Source organism: Coturnix japonica, chromosome 10, assembly GCF_001577835.2.
Source record: "Coturnix japonica isolate 7356 chromosome 10, Coturnix japonica 2.1, whole genome shotgun sequence".
Classification (NCBI taxonomy): domain Eukaryota; kingdom Metazoa; phylum Chordata; class Aves; order Galliformes; family Phasianidae; genus Coturnix; species Coturnix japonica.
In genome coordinates, this window is record NC_029525.1 from 3,477,716 (window position 1) to 3,501,294 (window position 23,579).

The 23,579-nt window shown below is 37.7% G+C and overlaps 1 protein-coding gene across 7 annotated transcripts in view; it reads right to left on the reverse strand.

The window, feature by feature from the left end:
• TLN2 (talin 2) overlaps nt 1-23,579 on the reverse strand; it is a 133,664-nt gene that overhangs the window by 55,467 nt on the left and 54,618 nt on the right. For all 7 annotated transcript variants that reach the window (XM_015872273.2, XM_032446827.1, XM_032446826.1 and 4 more), the window contains 16 exons: nt 20,330-20,393; nt 18,515-18,619; nt 17,057-17,212; nt 16,147-16,248; nt 13,779-13,855; nt 12,245-12,425; nt 11,408-11,521; nt 10,658-10,766; nt 9,782-9,990; nt 8,981-9,079; nt 7,581-7,748; nt 6,174-6,468; nt 4,063-4,229; nt 2,997-3,125; nt 1,768-1,881; nt 667-780 (listed from right to left, as the gene is read on the reverse strand). In XM_015872273.2, the coding sequence (XP_015727759.1) occupies nt 667-780; nt 1,768-1,881; nt 2,997-3,125; nt 4,063-4,229; nt 6,174-6,468; nt 7,581-7,748; nt 8,981-9,079; nt 9,782-9,990; nt 10,658-10,766; nt 11,408-11,521; nt 12,245-12,425; nt 13,779-13,855; nt 16,147-16,248; nt 17,057-17,212; nt 18,515-18,619; nt 20,330-20,393 (2,203 nt within the window). The remainder of the gene's footprint in view (nt 1-666; nt 781-1,767; nt 1,882-2,996; nt 3,126-4,062; nt 4,230-6,173; nt 6,469-7,580; nt 7,749-8,980; nt 9,080-9,781; nt 9,991-10,657; nt 10,767-11,407; nt 11,522-12,244; nt 12,426-13,778; nt 13,856-16,146; nt 16,249-17,056; nt 17,213-18,514; nt 18,620-20,329; nt 20,394-23,579) is intronic.

Below are 23,579 nucleotides of genomic sequence, written 5' to 3' on the forward strand. Positions count from 1 at the left end.
ATTAATGTACTTTCCTGATTCACATCACCACTGTGGTTCACAAATACAGGCACAGAGGAGACAGATCATTATAGTGACTCTAAGGGTAACCACACAGCAAATCACAAACAGTGACAATACTGTTATATCTCTCCTAAATGGGATCATAACGAACCTGCTAACAGCATTCAGTGAAAGGTTTTATTTCCACTTCACTATGAAAGGTAAAGCTGATGCCAATTAACAATAGTGTTGATACACAGACAGTGGTTTCCTCAGTTTGTTTCCTGTACTGTCAACAATATCCCCAATAGTGTTATCAACATTCCTTATCTCTTTTTTTTTTTTTTTTCATTTTATCAGAAGCAAAATCAAAATTCACATTTTGAGCAGAAATCGAAATCTGCTACATCTGCAGGCTAATATCTATTAACCTATGGAAATACTGCCTGCTTCTCTGTCATTTCTGAAGAATTCTGGAGTGCTGCTGCTCATTCTCCTCAGGTTCAACATGCTTCAGCTATCTGAGCTGACAAACTAAACTCTCCCTAGCCACAGCTCCCAATCTGCGATGAATTTCCTTACATTGTTCTTAACTGTTTGTTGCTTATTTGTAGCAAATAAAAACACAGAGAATTAAGAAGTGCCATTTGTTCTGATAGAATCTACTGTATAGGTTTACTTTACCTGAAGGAAGTTCTGGCTGGAGTTTATCAGAGCAAGCTGTGCACTGAGGTCTTCCGCCTGAGCCTGACTTCCTCTCACACCTTGCACCAACTGAGGAATGTGGTCTGCAACGTTCTACAATAAATAAAGGGAGAAACTTTCAGCATATCAGTATGAACAGACCCTTGACACTAAATCAGACTCTTTCCAATTCCCCCCTAAAGATAGCTAGTAAAGTTCACAGATACATCACTCTTATGCCTTCACAAAATCTGTTTAGGATGAAACTGAATTAATACATAACAGGATTTCTCAGAAACATTCCGCTCCTAATTAGAAATATTTGTTTATGCTACTCAGTTTAAAGATCCTACAATCCAATCAAGAGTCTTCTGAAAAGTTACATGCTTACACAGCATTTAGAATGACTTGGTTTGCTTGCATAAATATTTGCAGGTTTTCAAACGAGTGTCCTGCTTTAAGAAATACAAAATTGAGCCTACTTTTCCTTGCTGATACTAATTACAGTACAGCTGTAGCATTCTGAAATGCATATTGTCAAGACATCATTCCTGGAGTGCCCAAACTCATGCTCACATAACTCCTTGTCTGTCCACTTCACATTCATCTTATCTTGGCAGTGCAATACTGAATTTTCCCCCTTCAACATACCAAAGCAATTATGGATCTCCTCCCCTATCTAATAAATCATAATCAGGATCAATTTAGAATAAATTATAATGTATGCAGTGAATCAGCTTCTTCTTTCTTTTTGATTACTCATACTAGAATAGTAGCTTCCTGAAACACAGTCTTGAGACACACTTGAGCTACCTTATTTATTTCCCTTGTGGTTTGGTTCCCATTCCCTGCATAACTGCTCTCAAGAAGAATATAATTTTGCCTTCTACTGTCCTCTTCCCAACTTCCATTTTTTTTAATGTAATTTCGTTAAAAACCGCTAAGTAACATTTGTCTACCATTAGTTAGAAAGTGAGCTGTAAAATGTAGCATAAAAGCAAAACAGAACAGCTTCTTGACACAGGCACTATGAATTTTAGCTCGCAACTATAAAAACATGCCTGACATCAGGCATTTGGCATTGAGTTGTGATAGGTTTACCTTACAGCTCTGCACAAGTTGCTGATGGGCTGCAGTGTTCTTATTTGAAACAGCTGCATTCTGAGAAGCTGCAATAGTCTGAGTAGCAGCAGCTGCAGCTTGTTTAGCTGCAATCTAAGGACAAAAGGAAACAGTTAAAAAACTTAGTAATTAGACTGAGTAATTCAGAGCATGAAGTACTCTAAAAATACAGAGAAACCTTCTTCAAATACCCAAGATTTTTGTTATCAACCTTCCCCTCTTGCAAAATTAAAAATTCCAACAATTTATCTAAGATGTTCCAACATGTTATGCAACACTCTTTAACTGGCCCACTAAATACATCCGTGTATGAAGTTCATCCTCACCATCACCCACTTCATTCCTATGTAAGGTGTTACGTATTATCAAGGCATTATAAAAATCATCTTTTCTATGAAGTTTTCTTGAATTCAGTTAGCGAATTTGAGGCATGATTTATTTCTAAAATACTCCTGATTTTTATTCTACATAAAGCAGCGTAAGCACACTTATGGAAAAAAAATCCCTTATTTAGACCTTGTTTGTCTAATTTTGTTGTATGTAAATAATTTTCAGACTACTGAAAAATCACATTTATAAAACAGAGATTGATTTTTTTTTAAATCTGTCTTTTCTATCTTCCAGCTGAGAACAGGAAGATCAAGCCAGGCCTAAAAACCAAACTACATATAAATTTCACCTGTAGTGCCTTTTTTGTCTTGGCTCTGCCACCAGCTACTATGCACCTTCTCAGTTTTGGTCCTGTTGTTTTGATTCTGTCAGTAACTTAACATTTTAATGAAATATGGTGCATTTAGACATAACTTTGTAAGGAACTTTATACGAAACTCTGGCACATATACTGATAAAAAGCACCAAAGGATATTTTGTGTAAATGAGATCATAAAGATAAATTAAAACAGTAATGAAGGAGTTTCAGCTTAGTTGGTTGAAACCTAAACTTTTCCAGTTATATGGCTAAGCCACCAACAAATATTTCCTGAATCAAATGCTTACACCACTTTTACTACATCAGTAATAAAAGCTCTTCATTTTCTATATCTGACAACTATGGTATCACAGGCTAGCATTTTAAATTTCAAGCCTTGTATTCTATAACTGATCTTACAGTGCTTAGTACTTTTCCTTAAGAATGTATTTCTAATTACTTCCACTTATCTGGAGGTTTATCAAAGTAAACTGAAAATTCAACAGTATGTGGTTCCAACCTCTAATCTGTTGACAATTTTCTTCTTGATGGCATTTTGTGCAGCAGCATTTGTAGCAACCCGCAGTCCTTCTGCTGCTTCTCGCAGACGCTGCTGTTGATCCTCATTTTCAGGATTGGCTGCAGCTCCCTGCACAAAATTTCAGAGCAAAAATAATCAGCAAAATAAGCTGATCTTGAACAGGTGAATATAGAACCTTTATTCTCTTTAAATTACCTTATCCAAAATCAGAACATCGGACTATGATAAGAACACTGAACTACAAAACAAGCCTAAACAGAAAATCAGTTATGAAACATCATTACTGTTGTTTACTGATAGTTTAGTACTTCAAGGAAGTGGAACATCTGCTTTGCATGCTACTTTTTGCATTGTCTGCTACTTTAGATGTCTGGGAAACAAAGTTGTTTTGTAAAATGATGCTCCTGTGGTCTGTAAAAGCATACTCTGATTAAAAGAAAAAACTGAAAAAAAGTTTTGTCCATCTGAAGTCTAAGAAAGTACTGGAAAGTCAAACTATGATTGTAGACTGGCATATAGGTCTGCTATAGGCTTAGGAGAATAGTTGGTCCTGATTTGTAAACACCTTTTGGCTACAGAATCTGGGACTCAATTCAAAGAACATGTGTATACCTCGTGGATTTCAATAAGTTTCAAGCACAGAAGGGACAGAGAAGTCTAAATATTTGCCTCTCCTGTGAGAGCAGACATGGAGTAGGGGCTGGGGAGGTGCACACAGGATACAACACATTGAACACTCCCTAGACAGAGGAAACTTTTCCTGAAAGAAACAGAGGCAAAGCAGCTTTGTTATGGCTTCTACCAGTTGACAGAAATTACTGTGGTTTCTTGTTCTATTTGAACTGGAAAGCTGGTAAAGGATTTTGCATCACAGTGGCCATGACTGGTGGTAAGGGCTCGAGATAGCTTGGGTCATGACAACCCTGCACACAGATGAGCAAAGCAGAACAAGAGTTTTTAGAAGCAAATAATTATCAAGTAGATAATTTATAAAAAGATCTGCATACACCATTTTAAGCTGACAATTACTTCAATTTCCCAGTACCTTTGCTGCTTCAACCATGCGGGCTGTAGAATCTGCAAGGAGCTTTGCAGCCGCTAGGAGCTTCTTTGAGTTTTCCATGTCAATTTCTGCTTCAGCATCTGACCTCATTGCATTGACAAGATCTGAAGTTGCTTGAGCCAACACCCTGGCCTGCCGTACCATTTCACCTGTGATATGCAAATACATTTTTACTGTCCCACTCTTTGCATTGAGCTTGGGTTTCAAAAGTCAACAAGATGAACACAAAGTAACATTTGCTGAAGTATTCTTTTGATTTCAAAAAGGACAGGTAAGTAATTCACAACTTAGGAGCTTCACAAAGTCTCGAAGACAGTGTATGCAATGGAAACTGCTCAGGGGACACACAGAAGAAATATATGTATTTATATTAGATAACTAAACAAAAAGCAAAGTACAGTATATCAAATTCAGGCAGACTCTTGGCACAGTAGAGATTAACAATAATACTCTCAAATTACAGACAAGATTTTACTCCACTAATAAAAATTACCCCCTCTTGCCTACTCTTTTAGGACATTTGTTTTGGGAAATTATCTTCTGTCTAACAACACAAACTAGATTAAGAGCAATCTCAGGAAAGACTCAATATTAATAAGGTGTTTTCAGCCAAAACAACAAGGGGTGTTTGGGTCAAAGGTCTAATTCTCTTTTAAATAAATTAGAAAGAAAACCAAAGCTATATTTTTTTTTCACATGCAAAACTGATGTGTAGGGCTGTAGCACTAGGTGTAGAAAATGAAAATGTAGTAGCCGTTATCAGGCATTTCCTAGTGTCTACTTTTGCTATCAGTGTTTTATCCAAACATCTCACTCAGCTCCCATTCCACATTTTCTGCAGTCAACAGTCCCTTTAAATGCTTTTTGCTTCAATATTAGGTCAGCAAATCAAACTTAAGGAATAATCTAATTAGGTAGTGATATAGCAGTCCCAAGACAAAGATTATGTTTTTTTTTCTACCGTCCACATGCCGATTGTAGGAAGGCTATCAGTAATTGGAAACATCACCTGAAATCTGGACGGCTTACTAAAAACCAAGTACAGCAAGCATAACAAAATACTTGACTGTGAAAGAAAATTATCCTTTATTGCATCCTTCGGTACGGAAGCTGAATGGTTTATTGAAACTTAAGATGCTTCATCACATATATATCTACTAATTAGATTCCTTAGGACAGCTACAGAACATTACAATAAATTCTGTCAGCTTTCAATGGGAAGATTAAGAACAGTTTAGTGAGCAATGTATCTTTTAAAAATCTTAATTGGATTTCAAAAAGAAGCTTCTTCTGGGGCCAAAATACACCGAGAACACAAATTACTTCCCTGCACAAGTTCCGCTGGGAGAGCACAGATGAAATGAGTTCCTTGAAATAATCATGTAAAATAATCTGAATTTACAAGAAAAGTTTAATTGGTTCATATGACAGTACTATCAATACAAGTGTGACAGCAAAGTACTTAATTTCCCAGCCTTGTGTTCAGATAACACAAAAGAAAAAGCAGACCAGAATGATAAAAATCCCAAGAGATACCACAACTGCTTCTTAAAATTGATTCCAGTTTTAAATATTGAATGAGTTGTTTAGATATCAAATTGACACTGTCCTTTCACATAGATATTTCAACCTATTTTAAACTACTGAAGTTTCATTCACTTCAATTTCTTACTTGCTTACTAGAAGGTCATATTGGGTTATTTAAATGTTAGACATCTCAAGCCTGGCTGGTTCCATAAGCTGCACATTTTAGAAGCATCATAAGAATAAGAAAAAGTAATTTTTAAAACCTGCAACAAAACCTAAGCACAATGAAATCAATCACTGGCAACCATTCACTTGCATATGCTTTCCTATTCAGGGAAGAGAACTTGCTGCACAATTTTGCTAAGTGAAGCAGTAGAAGAAAACAGGTAGAGTACTGAAGTGATAGGTGGCTTTCCCTGATGAAGAATATTCATTCTATCTAGCACGCAGTTATGTGCATTTCACTGGTATAACATGGGTTGAATGATTACTAGAAGTTTGGTACTCTATTTGAAATGTGCACATCTCTGAATCATGAAAAGCTACTATCCACGAGAGAGACTTACCAGCATCCCCCATTGAACTGAAAATACTCTCCGTGACACACATGATGGTATCTGTGGCCTGATCATAGCGTCCAATAGGTTCTCCCCTGCTTGCAAACTGGCGGACATGCTGCAAGAGGTCATTCAGGGCTTGGCTGACAATGCTGGCAGCTGCACTGACCTGCTTCAATAACTCAGTGTCATCTGTGGCAGCCTGGCAGGCCCTCACACAGTTCTCCACTGAACGGTCCACCAGCTTTCCTGCCTCAATCAGCTGTTCCTGGCACACTGGAGAGCTGATGGTAGGACTCACAACCTGCATGAGGAAGGGAGACAAAACATTCAGAAAATGCCTTATTTGCAAATTTTCCAATTACTAGTAAATATATGTTACATTACTGTTTTCCTTAGGCAGAAAACCATGAAGTTGGTATTTAAATAGGTAGCTTCAGACATTTAGATTAGTAATCTAGGCCCTGGATGTCATTAATCTCATCTTCATTTAAATGTCAAGAATGGAGGCTGCCACTTCATTCCACATCTTAAGCAGTTACTGAGTTAAGCAAACATGGCACAGTGGTTCTGGTTCTTATTTCGTTCAGGCGTACCTACACAGCTTTTAGCAATGGCAAAACTGTGTATATCTTCTGAGTGAAAAAAGGATGCCGCTGCCTATCTTATTCTGAACTGAAGAAATTTATGGGCAGTAACAATGCCAAGCCCAGATAATGAAAATTCATATCTATTCATTACAAAAAGCTCTTACAGTTGAAGCAACAAGGTGAAAATATTGAGAATGTAATAGGTAAAATGGGCCATTAGTTTTATTATAAGTCTCCTGGATGTTTCAGAACAGCTGAATAGCCATTTTCCTACATAATCCTACAGAAGCAGAAACTGCCAACTTTGAAAGCAGTTTCTAAAATAAGAACTGTGAATTGCTTTAATTTTACTGGGAAGCAATAGCTGGCCAAAAGCAATGGCTCTATTAAAACAACTGAGCTACTGCTAAACACAGCAAATATATTAGAAATCATCAATCACTAACTTGATTTTGATTGCTAAGGCTTTAGATTATGTGGATTCATTGAAATTTTAGGCTTCAACAGAAAATTTGCACAGCCTTACAGGCAACTCTTATTTCTTATACTAAGACTTCTGAAGTTTGTCCTTTGATCATCACCATCAATTCAACTTATGAGCTATATTATTTATGGAACCTTCTTTGGAGATTTTAGCAGCATCTCGCATCCTCTGGGCCACTCTTTGCAACACTTATGGGAGACAATTTATTTATCAGCAAGTTTGATGTCAACTAAGTTTACGGCTCTGATATTACCACAGGATATTTCCTGAGAATACCAGGAACATACATAAGGATACACCCAAACAGATGCCTTGACACATCATGAACACTGCCTGCCTCACCTTGGCACAAGCCACAAGCTGGGAAGTAGAGAGTGCACACTGTGTAGCAGCAGCAATCACTCTGTTCTGAAGGACTGTATCTTCAGCAACCTGTGCTACATTCTTGGCTTTCAACACTAACATAGCAGCAGCATTTGCAACAGCTTTGGCCAGACTCATTAGAACATCCTGGAAAAATAAAGGGAAAACAGTCTTACAAATATAAGGATGTGCTTTGCTAATGTAAGATAAAGACATCAAGATAATAAAATCCATTCATTAAAACAAAATTCAAAAAATCACTTCAAGAAAGGCAGCAAACTTAGCTATTTCTTAGAAAACTGGACAAAACAATCATTGGTTTATTTTCATCAAGTTACTGGACAAGTATGAACTGACAAATTTGAAAATGGCTAGAAGCCACAAAAAGCATGTAACGATTTGGACATGGAACTGTTCATCTTCATCTCTGGAGAATACAGCACCAGGACAGAAACATCTGGAGTTCAGCATTAGATGTGCTAAATGTGGTTAAAAGGATGAAAACCACAAGGAGCAAACTGCTAACTAAGGACAGACAGTACTTGAAGTTAATACCTGATTTCAGTACTTATGGTTAATAGTAAAACTCCATTTTTGAAGATGCCATTTCCAAGAAAATTATTTCATAATTTACAATGTAAAAACAGAGCTGATCAAAATACATGTAACAGGTCTTAATCCCAGAACATTTTTCCCCTTGCATAATAACAGTTTCGTTTCTTGAAGATGAAAAATTAAAACACAAATCCTGCAATGAAATAGTTCAGAAAATTTCTTCCTGTTTTCCCATTTAAAATGCTACATTTCCATATACTTTGTTTCTTTTTTTTTTTTTTTTAATTAGAGTGGGATGAAGCTGCGATGAGACACTACAGATACATTTAAGAGTGATTTTCATTTGGGAGCAGACAAATTTTACTTTCAGAAACTAAAAAACCAGATTTTCATTTTAAGACATGAAGGCATCACAAACTACCCCCCCCCCCCTTCCTTACCCAGCTATGATTCTCCCCCAGGAAGAAAGCAGAGAGTAGCAATATGTGTAAAACTAGCAATACAAATAATGACTCTGATGAAACCGGCAGGCAGATTTATTAGCACATCAAGTATTGAAAATGGCCTACAAGTTCTATTTTGCATAATAAGTCCCCAGAGGTCTATCTTTTGCTGTAGAATACTTCCCCTTGTTTCTTGATCAAACCTGTTGTTGGCATTGAGTGGAAAAAGAAAGTTCTTAACAGCGCATTTAAGGGGAACAACTTTAAATTGCTAACTATGTGATTAAGCTCAACAAGCATTATCCTTTGACAATCAGTAATGTTAATCACCTCATAATAAAACTACAAAATTCTGACAGTAACAAGCAATCCTCTCCTTACCTGGAACCTTTCATCTGTTTCATTCTCTCCAATCTGTCTCAGTAGCTCTCCACTGGCTTGCCCAATGCTTCCAGCTGCAGTCAAAACTGTCTGTCGAGGCTAGAAAAATAATGGTGAAATGAGTTATTTCAATGAAAATGAGCTTTACTGAAAACTTTCTATTTGCTCAAGTAATTTCTGCATTAGCATGCAATCAACATGACTAAGAAAAATTACGTCAATACAGCTGGTTTATTTTGGGAGGTTCATCTACAGAAAGTGAGAAGAACTTGGAAGAATTTGAATAGCCATTACTGTAATAACTCCACAGAAAAATAAGGATGGACAGTCAATATGCCAACTGATCTTAATCAGCAGATTTCACATTTCTTCAAAGTAAATACCTGAAGAGACTAAAAGCAAACTAGCTCCAGATTTGAACTCACAACAAACTGATCCAGACACCTTATCCAGGTTAGTACTACTTTCATTTCTAGAAAACTACCATGGAGGTTAACTTCTCATTTTATTTGTCACAGATGACAAACACAATAAATAAACAGATCAGAAAAGAGTATCTTTCCATTTCCAGCTGGCCTCAATATGGACCCACTGTTGGCCAATCCTGAGCCAAAGATTTACATTGGCAATGCCTCCATGGTAACATAACACTAGAAAGTGGAAAAGTGCTGCACAACAGCTGGAAAAGAGGAGTGAGAAAATGTAGAGACATAGACCTTGGTGCATGCACCAAGGTCTCTGAAGAAGATGGGGAGTTCCAGGCACTGGATGAAAAGTCCAGCATTAAATTACCACACTCACCTCTCCTGAAGTAGGTTGAACAGCCTTCAGCAAGTCTGAGACAGCAACGGCCAACGTTCGAGCAGCTTTCAGGAGGTCCTCTCCACTTCCGACTTCATCATCCATGAGAGCAGCAAGCAGTTTCACACCTTTAGACATCTCGGTGAGGTTGGAAGAGATGGTTGTAATTGCACATCCTACAGCAGTGTAGTCAGTGTCAACAGGGTCACCTGTAGAGCAAATATTTTCATGAGAATGCTTCAGTGGTTAAAAACGAAAGTCAGGCAGCCACCCTGCATGATGATCTGGTAAGGGAAAGCAGATAGATGGAAGATAACTAAACAATGTCTACTAAACAATTTCAGTGTCATTTAAAAACTAAGGTCTGCTATCATTTTTCCAAGCTCTATACATCTCTTAAATAGAATTACTCTTCATCCAATTTATTTTGCTTAAAAGTCCATGGTTTCAGCTATCTTCTTCATTTCAACTTTCAAAGAACTGAAAGTAACATAGCATTAACCCCTTTAAATCACTCAGCTCCTTCAATTTGTAATTTGACAAAGCAGAAATACTGTCAATAAACATCTATCATCTCTAGCAAGTGTCAAACAAGCAATGTTCTTTTGTAGTAACACTGCAGAGAGTGCCCTGCTGAATAAGCAAGTTACGCTTTATTTTCATCAGTGCAGTACTCTCAGCATTAACGATGATAAAATGAAAATCATAGAATTGTATTGGTAGGGATAGCTTGTTTTGCATGTCAATGCATGTAGGTACTAGAATATTTTGAAGAAATCTTCTCATAAGCGACCTCACAGTCAATCCCTATAATACTTGAACTAGACTGATAAATAATCAGGAGGCTGCAAGCAAGTCATTCCCTTTCAAATTTACCTGCCGTAAGGTTAACAACAGATGCAGTTCCTGCAGTGATAGCATCAACCTGAGAGTGTATTTCGTGTTTTGATTCGTCAACCTTGTTCTGAACCCATACTCTCGATGCCTGAAGAACAACAAAAAAAAAACAAGAATGAAGGACTGCAGTAACAGGCTGTAACATGAAATCCTGTGTTAATCTCCCATTCCTTCACAAATCTTTAAAGTGAAACAGAGGACAAATACCAAGCCCTTAAAGAGAAAAATGAAAGCAAACATTTTCTATTGCTATATCTCTAACTACAGAATTTACATCAGCTCAAAAGCTCCACTTTTAAGGTGAATATCATAAACAGCATATTCATGAAAGATTAAGTGATAGTCGCCTATGAACAACAGTTTCTTGATCAGTCCTCCAGACTTAGTCTGGATCAAAAGTTACAGTATCATGTATTATTCTTTTTCATTTGGTCATATTTTTCAAGGTCTAGGAGGTGGTCACACTCATCACAAGTGTTGTTCATAGTCTGCCTTTATTTGTACACATGCACATGAAACAAACATAATTTCAAAGTAATGAAGGGGAGGTTGCAACAACCAAACCCAGAAGATTAAAGTGAGTTGGAACAGAGTACATTAATTTCTTGCGGCACAAAAAAATCTAAAAGCTGTAGAGATATCATTTTATTTCCAGGGATAATTTCTAAACTGGTCTGTAAACACCCCAAAGAATTAACATCCATTCCTATGAAGGCTAGAAAAACTCACCATGTCCTGCCCTAGAGGTGGTAGGTTATCAACCTCACTGAGGTCAGCTTGAGCTTGTTGAACAGCATGCATGCTGGTATTAATAGTCCCCATCAAGGCCTGTTGAGCTGAAGTCTGAAAGGCAGAACAAGGAAATGGCTATGCCACATTCCAGAGGACACTTCAAGCAGATGTTACTTAGCCATTAAAAGACAGTGAGCAACAATTATACCAAGCTAAGATCTCCCTGATGCAGTGGAGGAGGCAAAATTCACTGAAACTCCTCTCACAGTCCCAATCCTTCCTACACCACTTTACACACACTCCTCCGTACTTGCACACATTTATAAAACGCTAAAGTCGCAGCCACACCAAGGTCAAACAGCTACACATAATACCCTTCTAGTCATAAATCATTAGCTTAAGCATTGAGTATTCTGTCTATAGCCCACTTAAGCTTTTTGGTCTTCTTAATTTAAACAAGAAAACTCACTATCAACTTTAAGCCTCTTAGAAAATTTTAAATTGGTATATCATTGACAAGCTGCATACGAGCATTTTTTTCTAAAACTGTTTACTTTTGACAGTCTTCAAAATGCTTTTTTAAAGCTCGTGAATATTATAATAACTACTTGGAAGTAAGGGAAAGCCTGGAAAAGCTAGTGTTAAATGAAGAAGTCATTCAAAATGTATCTAAATACTCCGGGGTTGCTCAAAATACATATTCAGTAAGACAGCCAGTACATCTCATACTCTACACCACCCCCCACTCTTAGCAACATGGATAACATCCTGTTTCTAACTACTTGCAAAACCAACAAGTTCCAAATGCAGATATAAAACAAGAAGATTGCTCACAAGAGGGGGCATATGTCCTCTGTGCATCTGACCAACCGTGACCTGTTGCTGAGGAGAAGGCATGATTCCAACATTGAAAGTTTCTGGGCCACTGGACCCTGAACGCATAACAGCTGGTAGTGCTACAGAGCCATGCTCTACCTTCCCTGTTCGGTTGAACTGTTGTTGAAAGATGGTAGACCTAAAAGAAAATGAATGAGTGAATAAATAAACAGACAGCTAGATGGATAAGAAAATAAATAAATATAATAGCAAATTGCAATAAGGAATTAGTCATCTCCTGTAAGTCCTGCCAGATGTTCGTCCTCTAGGATTTTAAACTGTATTTCACATCATTTCGAGAAGCTGAAAAATTTCAGTCATTTCTTCCTAACATTTTCTTCAGAAAAAAAATCAACTGCAGGTTTCAGTAGATTGAATATTAATACCACTAATGAGCAAGCAGCAAGGAAAGAAGGTAATGCACAGTTTTGGTATACACAGAACAAAAGCTTTACCTAAGATGTTTCACAGGCAGAATCAGAACAAGGTTTATAGCATAATAGACTGCTCCATTTTAACTGTGTCAGAGGCAGATGAAAAGAAGCACAAATGCTTTGGAGATGGTTTTTGTGAGCAAAGTCTACATTTGGGATAAAACTAACCTAACTTCCTTTTTTACACACACACGCACATGGTACTTGCCAATAATCTGGATGTCCAGATTATTACTCTACTCTATTACTCTACCCTTGTGAGGCCCCATCTGGAGTCCAGCTCCAGGGCCTCCAGCACAAGAAAGATGCAGAGTTGTTGGAGAGGGTCCAGGGGAGGGTCACGAAGATGCTCAGAGGGCTGGAGCACACCTCCTATAAGGACAGGCTGAGAGAGCTGGGCTTGTTTAGCTTAGGGAAGAGAAGGCTCCAGGGAGACCTCATTGCAGCCTTCCAAAACTTAGAGAACTTTTAAACAGGAAGGAAGTAATCTTTTTGCACAGGTAGGCAGTGACAGGACAAGGGTTAATGGTTTTAAAATAAACAAGGGGAGATTTACACTAGATTCTGAGGGAAATTTTTCACTGAGAATGTGGTAAAGTACTGACACGGGTTGCCTGGAGAAGTCACGGATGCCACATAACTGGAGGTACTCAAGACAAGTTGGATGGGGCCTTGGGCAACCTGATCTAGCGCTTGACATAGTGGATGACAACACTAGGTAGGGTGGTTGATCCTTGAGGTCACTTTGAAACCAAGCCATTCTCTGATTCTACAACTTATAGTCTGAGCTCCATAGTTCAAGAATCAACTTACCACAAACTGTTACCACTGCTGGTTGCCCTAACAAGCATTTTTACTACAGAAAAACCTACCCTACAATCCTGCCATGGAGGTAGAAGTCTACAGAATTGCCCAGAGGTAGTGCTCCCTTCTGCTGAGCTATTCTGTTAGTAAATGATTTCTCATGTGTAATAACTATACTATATTTTGAGTGATGAAAAAAATTGCCATTGCTAATGGTTGTAACACAAATATTTACTCCTGTTGTATACACTCACTTCTTCGGTGAAACAGATTCTTCCAACATGGTTGATTCCTCATCACCTTCAAGACCAAATCTATCTTTACTTTGTTTCTGGAGGGAAAAAAAACAAACCAGGAAGTTAAACAACATAGGTAGCTTCTTGATTGCTTCTTTCCAGTATTTTCTTGCCATTTGTCAGAAATCCAGTCAAATAAATTGCAGTCTTGTCCAGTGCTGAAAACTATGGTTGTTAGAGTTGTTTATTTTTGAAAAAATGAAACCATATAGCCTCCACCTTGGAGGAGGTTAAGTTGTCCTGCAGCATCTAACAGACCAAGTTCTAAGTCCTGGAAGATTAAGTGTACAAAGTGAAAAAGCCTATCATAAGCAGCAACACAAATAAACTAGGAGCTTTTCTGAATAAAGCAGTATGAATAAAGTGCTGATTATCATCTTCCTCTCAGAAAAAAGAAAAAACAACAGTGACATGCAACAACACAAACTCCAGCACAGACAGGATACGTGGCATCTTCTGACTCAGATCAGCCCACTAGAACTCAGCTACAAACCACCTTAAGAATCCTGAAACGTCATTATACGGTGCTACCTACCACTAGGAAACATATCCATAGGAAATGTGTATTTAACAACGTACCAAGCTCTTTCATCACAGTTCCTTTATATACCTGGACAATCTCAACATCTGACTTCAAGGAAGGGCTGAGTTTTGTTTGTTTGTTGTTCTAATTTTATATCTCAAAAAGGAGGTAAAGATACATAAAAGCATTAGATTAGTCTAAGCTTCTAGAAAACAAATAAACAAACAAGAAACTATAATAACTTATAAAAGCATAGCCTTGTAAAAAACAGTCAGTTTCCACTGGTGACCTAGTGGAAATACACAGCTTGCTTTCTAACTTGTTGAATGACTTGCACTCCAAGTATTCAGATGACAAGAGGGAAACACTCCCTGTGATCTTAGGATTTAGGATCTTTAGGATTCTTAAGTACATTTAAAAGGAACATAATATCCACATATATGCACACTCAGACTTCCTTCTGAAAAATCCTTACTGCTTAAGTTGGAGTTTATGCATGAAAGTGCTAATTCCTAGTTAAGATGATATCTTGTTTCCAGATTAGCAAGAAATGGAAAAAAAAAACAACAACAAACAAACAAACAAAAAACACCACAAAAAAGCTGGATTAAAAAACAAGTAAAAGCTACTCAGGCTCAGGATTCCTTGTCAACCTGTAAAAACAACTTATCACTACAACAGCAGTACAAGAGTTTGCACAATTTTTGTTTTTTTTTTTTTTAAAGAAGTAATAATACTTCAGGAGGAAAAAAATGTTACCAATCCACACTAGAGAACATGAGCTGAAATAGTTCTAAAAGCACCAAGTATCATTAACATTATGCATCTGGGAGATAAACTACATGACATGCATCAATGAGACAAGCTGTGCTCAACAACTGGGAACTGTATGCTTCTCATGTGCATCATGAAGCATCGTGGGTATTTACTACGTAATCTGTTCAAACTTTATCAATTTTTAACATTGGCTTTGTCAGCAGACTGCAAAGAAGAAGTCAAAGACTGGAAATGAGGAGAAATACACGGATCTGTTCTATCAGAGACTGCTTTTGTTTGAAATTAGACAGCAAAGCTACACGTCAAGTATAAGAGTGAGAATTGAGTATTAAACTGTCTGCAGAAGCCTGCTGTTTATTGAACATATTAAGTCTGAAACTGACTCCAAAGAAAAAGGCAAGTATTTCGGCTTCCAACAATCTTCCTCAAACTCTGATTTCACAACACGTGACGTTACATCCCACAAGGGCAACAAATTCCCCTAAGCTACATAGGTTCCGTCATTCTTTGGCTATTAAAAATCTGCTAGAGCAAATTAAGGTTCAGCCAAGCTGCATCAGGTAAAATCCTTTCAAGGAGTAAGCAGAGCTAACTGAAATACTTCAGATCACAACATTTACTTGTGAATATTAATGTTGGAGGTTCATATCAGCCATATAATTAATTGCTTCAGTCCACAGCATGAAAGAGCTAGCTTAAAAGGAGATGTTTTCTAACAGTTCCCTGGATATACAATCATAGACAGAAGTCCACTTTCCATATGAAGGTGAACCCAAGCCTAGGTGTGCTGCACTGAGTCTCACCCATACCACCACTATAATTAACAGTCCTGATAACTTCCAGAAACAATCACATACAATGAACAGAAATAGCTTATGGTACTTGAATGTAAAAGTAAATAATGTCAAAGCACGAGATAGTTCTGATTTCATGAGAGAAAAACTGCAGTTTGCACACATTCAAGCTTTTGCATTGCTATACAGTCATTTTCTGGCATTTTTCCTAGACATCATCCTAATATTATACCTTCTTCAGGATGATATCAATATAACCTGCAATTAACTGAGAGATCTGCTCCCCTTCAGTGGTCTGTACTGAGTAATAGCTTTCCTGATATTCACCAAAATCCTGGAAAAAAGAAAAAAGAAAAAATTAACTCTGAAAATGGAGGATAAATAAATAAATTGTACCAAATGTGAGATGATTCCAATTTTAAAATGGTTTGTATAGGCACTTCATTATATCTAACAATAGATGAAACTACTCCAGGACTATATGATGGAATAAGGAGGAGAGGAGAAGGAAGTTTTTTATTGGTACTTAAAGTAAGATTCTCAAATCCAAATGGCACAAGAGCTTTATCAGTCTTAATCACTGAATGGAAGTGGAGACCTGAGAGCTGTATTCTAAATATTATCACCCACGTCATTGAAAATTAGATGCATATTTTTCAAATGAATGTCAGCTTCTAGATACTCCTTCTTCCTCTACCACATTAAACAACATTTTCATATCCATCATTTTCTTGCAGAGGATTCCTATGGACCAATTAACAATAGATATCATAGCCATGAGAGTTATTTATAACTTATGTTCATACCCTGCAAGCCACAAATTGTGTTTTTAATGGTAATCACCATGAGGGGTTAAGCAGGGGTTAACAGTGTTTTCCTTAACAGTATTAGCTGTTAGGCACATAAAAGATTTAAAGAGTGCTCTTTGGGAACCTGGCCCATGTAAAAACATCAGAATACAGTCTGACCCTAGACTCCACGATATGCCAGCTTGTTACTAAAGTACTCTACAGCTCTACTTAATTCTAGAGAATTCTAATATAACAAATTATGTTAAATAAATCGTTGAGATTGCAAGTCTATCTTCCTTTCCCTATGCCATGCAGATTCTCTCTCCTTTTAAAGATGTACAGAAAGTTTACCAGAGTAAAGCTTTTAGGTGAGGCTGCCCAGCGCTTGATGTTGGTCAGGCTCCACTCCTGGATCACTTCCTTGGTTTTCTCATCCACACGCATCACACACTCCTTAGTGATCCCCAGCAGACGTGGCACCAGCTTGTTTTTACCTTTCATTTTTTCCTAAACAAAGGTGCAAAAGATTGTTTTCATTAAACTGCAGTATGCCAGAGAAGAAAGGGAAAAAAAAGGCATGTTGAATACACTGAAAGAGAGAAGCACACAGATGAAAAAAAATTGAGCTACCAAGCTCAGTTTTTCCAGCCAGAAAGTGCCATTTCAAGCAATGCATTAACATCAACAAGTTCTTGTCTTTACATCATTTTTACCAAGCAGATCAGAATACACTCCATTTGCTGTCTCCTAGTAAATAGAAGCATTTTAGGGAATCTTTGGAAGACACTAGAAAAAAAACAAAAACACATGACAGCAGCCTTTCTAGAAACAAGCCTTCACAAGTAAAACCATATTAGAGAAGCTGAATGGGAAATTGGAAGACTTGAGAAGCTGAATTACCATCAGTTTTTCCTCTCAGCCTCAGCACTTCTCTATAAAATATCTGGAGAGTAAAAAAACAGGAAGGGTCACTAGGATTTATTTGGGCTGTAAATAAAACAAGATCAGCCATAATTTGTCCCACATTCTGAATTTAAAATTTTAGTTATTTTCAATCCACAAGAGCATCTTAACCCACGCAAGCACGACAGGGAAGGGGCCAGAAGTAATCAGCATACTACAAGTTTATCAGTCATAATTTATTGGGTGTTCTGTCTCTTCAGTTTTTGAGCTTACAGAATATGGGCCCCAAATAACAATTTGCTACAAAATCCATAACAAAACAGTAATTTGACAATTCAGAATAAACAGCAAGTACTCCAAGAGGCCTAATGAGATACCTACACTCCATACAATAGACACTTGCCTACAACACTGAAAATGAACACAGCTTTGGATAGGGTTGAAAGAATGTTTCACAGCCAGCTTGCTAGCTCAACAGCTCCTCTGAATTGATGAGACTGTTTTATTCACTAAAATTAACTAACAAGATATTTTCCCTTAAAGGAAGCAAAATGTAATCATTTCAAAGGATACTCCATGAATATTATAATCCTCTGCTTGTTTTTTCATTCTATTTTCACCTATCTGCTTCCACAGAATTTACGGGTGACTGAGTACTTTAGGAAAAGGCAAGGTACTGATATTCAGCTATCTACAATGATTCATAACTGCAACCATGGCAACCTAAGAGCAAGAACTTTTTCCTGCATTTAGCATTCTTTCCTTTCTATGTCAGGAGTTACTGAACACTGAAGCATTAGTGCTTCAGTCCAACTTTATCAGTAAAGCATCACAATCTTGGTATCAATTTGTTTCATCAACTTTAGACCATTCTATTGTAAAAACTAAGAGAAACAAGAAACAAACCTTAACAAGAAAAAAGGACACTCCATAGGTCCGCAGGGAACGAGCTAGCTTCACATACTTCACTTTGGCTTCTATTTCAGTCATCTCACCACAGTTTTTATGCTCCTGTAATGAGAATTCAGTATCACATAGAAATAACAATCCTTCTGGAAACAAAATAAAACTGATAAAAGGCAACATGATTTTTAGGCTTAGTTAATAACCATTCAAATTAAAACACTTGAAACAAACGTGGGTAGAAATGTAAGTATGACTGAATCCGGTAATTTCTGATGTCAAAGTATACAATAACCATAGCCATCATCTATCTGTGCCTCAATCAAGCAGATTTAAACTACTTCAGGTTAAAATTACAGGTATTGCTGCTACTTGATACCACTAGGTTTCATATTGTCAGTGTCTCCTTAATTATACTATAAATTCATATAAATATTCATCTATTTAGTATTCAAACAATTTACTCATTACTAATAGTAAGTATCCTTACCTGCACAAAATGACAAGCACCAATACTACCCTATTCAAACCTCCTGCCAACAGCTGCTCCTCTTTTCCAAGCCAGTTCTGCTGAGAAGCCTGTCTTGACTTGCCACTATTAAGTACTGTTTGTGGGTTTCCCTGGAACACTACAATCTCCCTTCACAATTGTCTTCATCTTCCAAACTGCTGGTTGCCATCTCCTTCGTGCTGATGAATGGCAGCAGGGGGAGCACCAGCAACATGGGAAACGTTTCCCTACTCCAACTTAAATTCCCACCTTAAAGCTCCACAGAGGAGCACTGAGAGAAGCAATTGCAACTCTAAAATAAATCTTCTTGCATCCTAAGGATACAAACAAATCAGATCCCTCAAATTCAGCATAGAACATGGTTAGGATCCCTGATGAACACGGAGCATAGACATTGTAGATGACTTGGAGAAAGTCATCTGCCAAACTCAAAAAATTTTATAACTCAGGAGAATGGCTTATGTTTTCCAAAGAGACAGCTTTGTTACTCTGACTTAATGCTGCAGCTTGATCAAAGTCAGAGCCTTCACTGATTAATATCCATACACTGAAGCACATCACTATTGAAGCTATTCAGACCTGGGCAAGTAATTTGCTATCAGTCCCACATTCACAATTGAATGAAACTTCTTAGTTTAAACTAGTTTACCATCACCAGCTAAAGGTATACAGAAAAGTGTTACGCATCTTCATTAACAAGCCATGTACTACAAGCTCCAGTTTGAATATTTAGCAAGCTACAGAAGTCCTACATTATGAGTGTTATAGACATAGGAAAGTATCCGACCTCCTGCTGCTCTTCTACTTCTCTTTCAAGATTGCAGATCATTGGTAAATCTTTGCAGAAACTGTATGACTTGATTTCAGCTGCTGACCTCAGAATTTTCAAATTAGATTACACTGCCGAATTCATATTTCAATCTGCACAGACATCTAGGGCATCTCTAGCATTTGAGTTTGAGAACAGTTCCAACAGTACTAGTACACTTGAGAATCAACTGCTTTGAGTCTTTTACTACTATGTGATTTCCAGGCACATCACTGAATGAAAGTATCAGCTGCAAAACTCCATATTACTCGAAGCTCACAACTAAACACTGAATGCAAGAAAGACTGTGCAGAAGCAGTGAAAAGAGTTTTCCTAAATGTGCTTCTGCTTTACTACAAACATACATCCTTACATTTCAAATCAATGGATAAAAAGGTCATATTAATATTAAGTATTTCCTCTGTCTCCTTCATCAAAGTACACTGACTAGTTATCAGTGAAGGACAAAAACCAGTCCGTTTTTCAGACTCACAATTACCTGAAATATTCTTTTTTCAGCCCCTCTTTGTTTGGTATATTCTTTAGGTAGGAATTCTTTTAGGCTAGGAAACAAACAAACAAACATTATTACAGTTAATAGTGACTTCTTGAGAAGGGATGCTTTCCACACTCCTTCATTGCTGCTATGTCACCCAACCTTCACCTTCCTGAACTGGGCATAAAATATCTATATCCTCTTCAATCTCTGTAATTACATATTATGACAGTGAACTTAGTTAAGAAGCATCTAATAGCAAGATTATATAACTACATCCAGTTTGAATTACTTCCACAGTTCTTCAAAGAAATTATACATAGTCCAGTGAGGCACTGGAACAGGTTACCCAGTGTTGTGATTGATGTCCCATCCCCAGAGACTTTCAAGGCAAGGCTGGATAGGGCCCTGGGCATTCTGATCTAGTTCTGGTAACCCTGTTCATTGCAGGGGAGCTGGACTCGACGGCCTTCAATGGTCCCTTCCAAATCTAAAGATTCTATGATTCTGTGATAAATGCCAGCCTATTGTCCTTCATTACCATAAAGACATACCCAGTAATCTTGAACAAGTCAGCTTAGGCAGTAAAATAGGGTGGATTAATTTAGCAGTCACCAAGCATGCTTTGAAATAAAAGCAGAGGTGTGCAAGTTTTAGCTGATCCTTTTTTCTTATGTACATATGAACAATATGACTACTTCAATAGTTATTCTCTTATCAAATTTAAACATAGGGTGCTTCTAGATGCAACACAGAACTTCAACTGCTAGAAGGAAGGGCATGAAAAAGGGCTTTTAGGAATTTGGTAGCTTAAGAGCTTTCACAGTTTCCTTTGATTTGAACTTCAAGGAAATTCTAACAACCAATATCAAAGGATTAATAAAATGCAGGCAATAATTTTCATCTGTGCCAAAATCATTTATTAGTGACAAGAAAAGGATAAAGGATTTTTGCACATAAATATAATGTAAACTTGATCAACGAAAGAAAGACTTGAAATAATACTAAAATAGACTAGCACTTTTCTGCTATGTGCTGTTTTCTGCATGAGCAAACAAACCTTCCTTAAGGGAACCTGGACACATGTTCAGGTGCCAGCAGTGAACGAGCGGACAATTAGCTGTATTTCACACATGCACCTACAGCACAGTTTACATAAAACACGGCTACTTCCTCTTTGAAACGAATCAATACTCAGCTAGGAAACAGGGAGGTGAAATTCAAAAGCTCTCAGCCTTTTTGAAAAAAAGCCAACAACTGTTTTCTGAAATGATAAGAAACATTTTTAATAAAAGTCAGCATTGATCTACACTATTTATGTATCTTGCTCCTAACAAGACAGGAGAGCTTAGCTTGATTAGACTCAAAACAGAAGCACGAGATTTCACAGAAGGGCTCTCATAAAGACTAAGTGCAACCAAATGCATACAAAGTAAAACCAAACACATGCACTTGAAGTCAGAAGGCAAGGGGCTTACGGCACTGGAACAGGCTTCTCCACAGAAGGCAGAAGTGCAACAAGAATTACTGAGAAGCATGTAATTTTATGAAAATAATTATACCATAGTGAGAAGCTACGTTTGGTGGCTTACAAGGCTCAATCCTATTACAGACAGAACTCATTTACATGAAAATAAAACAATAAGTAGAGAAAATTTCCTGCAGAGAATAACAAGGTTATAAGACTTTTAATTCCAGTTGTAGGTCATCTCCACTGCCATTATGTTCTCTTTTTTTAACATGCAGTTCAGTTATTTACACATTTTTCAATTATATTAACACAATAAATTACTATATTTTCTGCATAACATTTCATCCTGTGACGAAATTTAAACCACTTAGAATTGTTTACCAAGCACAAATATCATCTAACCAAAAGCTTCGTTTAAGCATAATACAGTTTTGACACAGAACCTTAAAAAATTATCTTTAAACTAAAAAGACAGAAGAATGCTTAGAAGATGGAAATAATCATAGAATCACAGAACAGCCTGAGTTGAAAAGAACCACAGTGCTCATCTCATTCCAACCCCTGCTGTGTGCAGGGTCACCAGCCACCAGACCAGGCTGCCCAGAACTACATCCAGCCTGGCCTTGAATGCCTGCAGGGATGGGGCATCCACAGCCTCCTTGGGCAACCTGTTCCAGTGCCTCACCAACCTATGGCTGAAAAACTTCCTCCTAATATCCAGCCTAAACCTCTGCCATCTCAGCTTAAAACCATTCCCCCTTGTCTTGTCACTATTCACCTTTGTAAACAGCTGCTCCCTCTCATTTCTATATGCTCCCTTCAAGTACTGGACAGCTGCTATGAGCCTTCTCCAAGCTAAACAAGCCCAGTTCTCTCAATCTTTCCTCACAGGAGAGGTGCTCCAGCCCTCTGATCATCTCAGTGTGGAGTCATTCAAAGAGTTCCACATCTTTCTTGTGCTGGAGACCCCAGGCCTGGACACAGTGCTGCAAATATGGCCTCACAAGAGCTGAGCAGGAGTGGACAATCACCTCCCTCTCCTGCTGGCCACCCCTTTTTCAGTGCAGCCCAGAACATAGCTGGCCTTCTGGGCTGCAAGCACACACTGCTAGCTCATGTCCAGCTTCTGTACCATGATCCCCAAGTCCTTCTCCTTGAGAGCAACCCTGCGGAGATCTTCCCCCAGTTTGTATAAATACCTGGGACTACCCCAGGTAATAATCGACTACTGCACAGCAGTTTGGAAAATGTGTGTGGGGAATTATTTCTTTAAAAATCAAAACCAACTAGTGCTAGGAACACCCAGCTCTTGAAATCATTAACATGACACAGTAGCTTGTCATGAGATAACACTGTAATAGTTTGCTGCACAAGAACTCCTGGATTGAGAGGATGGAGAAGGAAAGAAAAAGCAGACAACGGACAAACCCCAGAGGAAGAATGTTGCACAACTGATCACAGTTCTAGGGAGTAACAACCAAAAGTACATTAATGTAATCACAGTGGATCTCCATCACTCTTAGGGACATTAGCAGCCCTATCAAGAAAGGCTCATCAGACAGTTGGTAGTAAAGAGATGGTACAAAGGAGCTAGTTATTAATTGGAAATGAAGGATGTTTGTTCATGTGGTTTGCTTGTGCAACTGAACTGTTGCCTCAGAGAAATCCTCCAGTAGTGAACAGTTAGAAACAAATAAGGTTGTAGTATTGCATGTTACAAATCAAGCCATCACTTTGAAGTGATTCACTGAAGTACAGTAAATCCCTCATTTAGGCTAACAA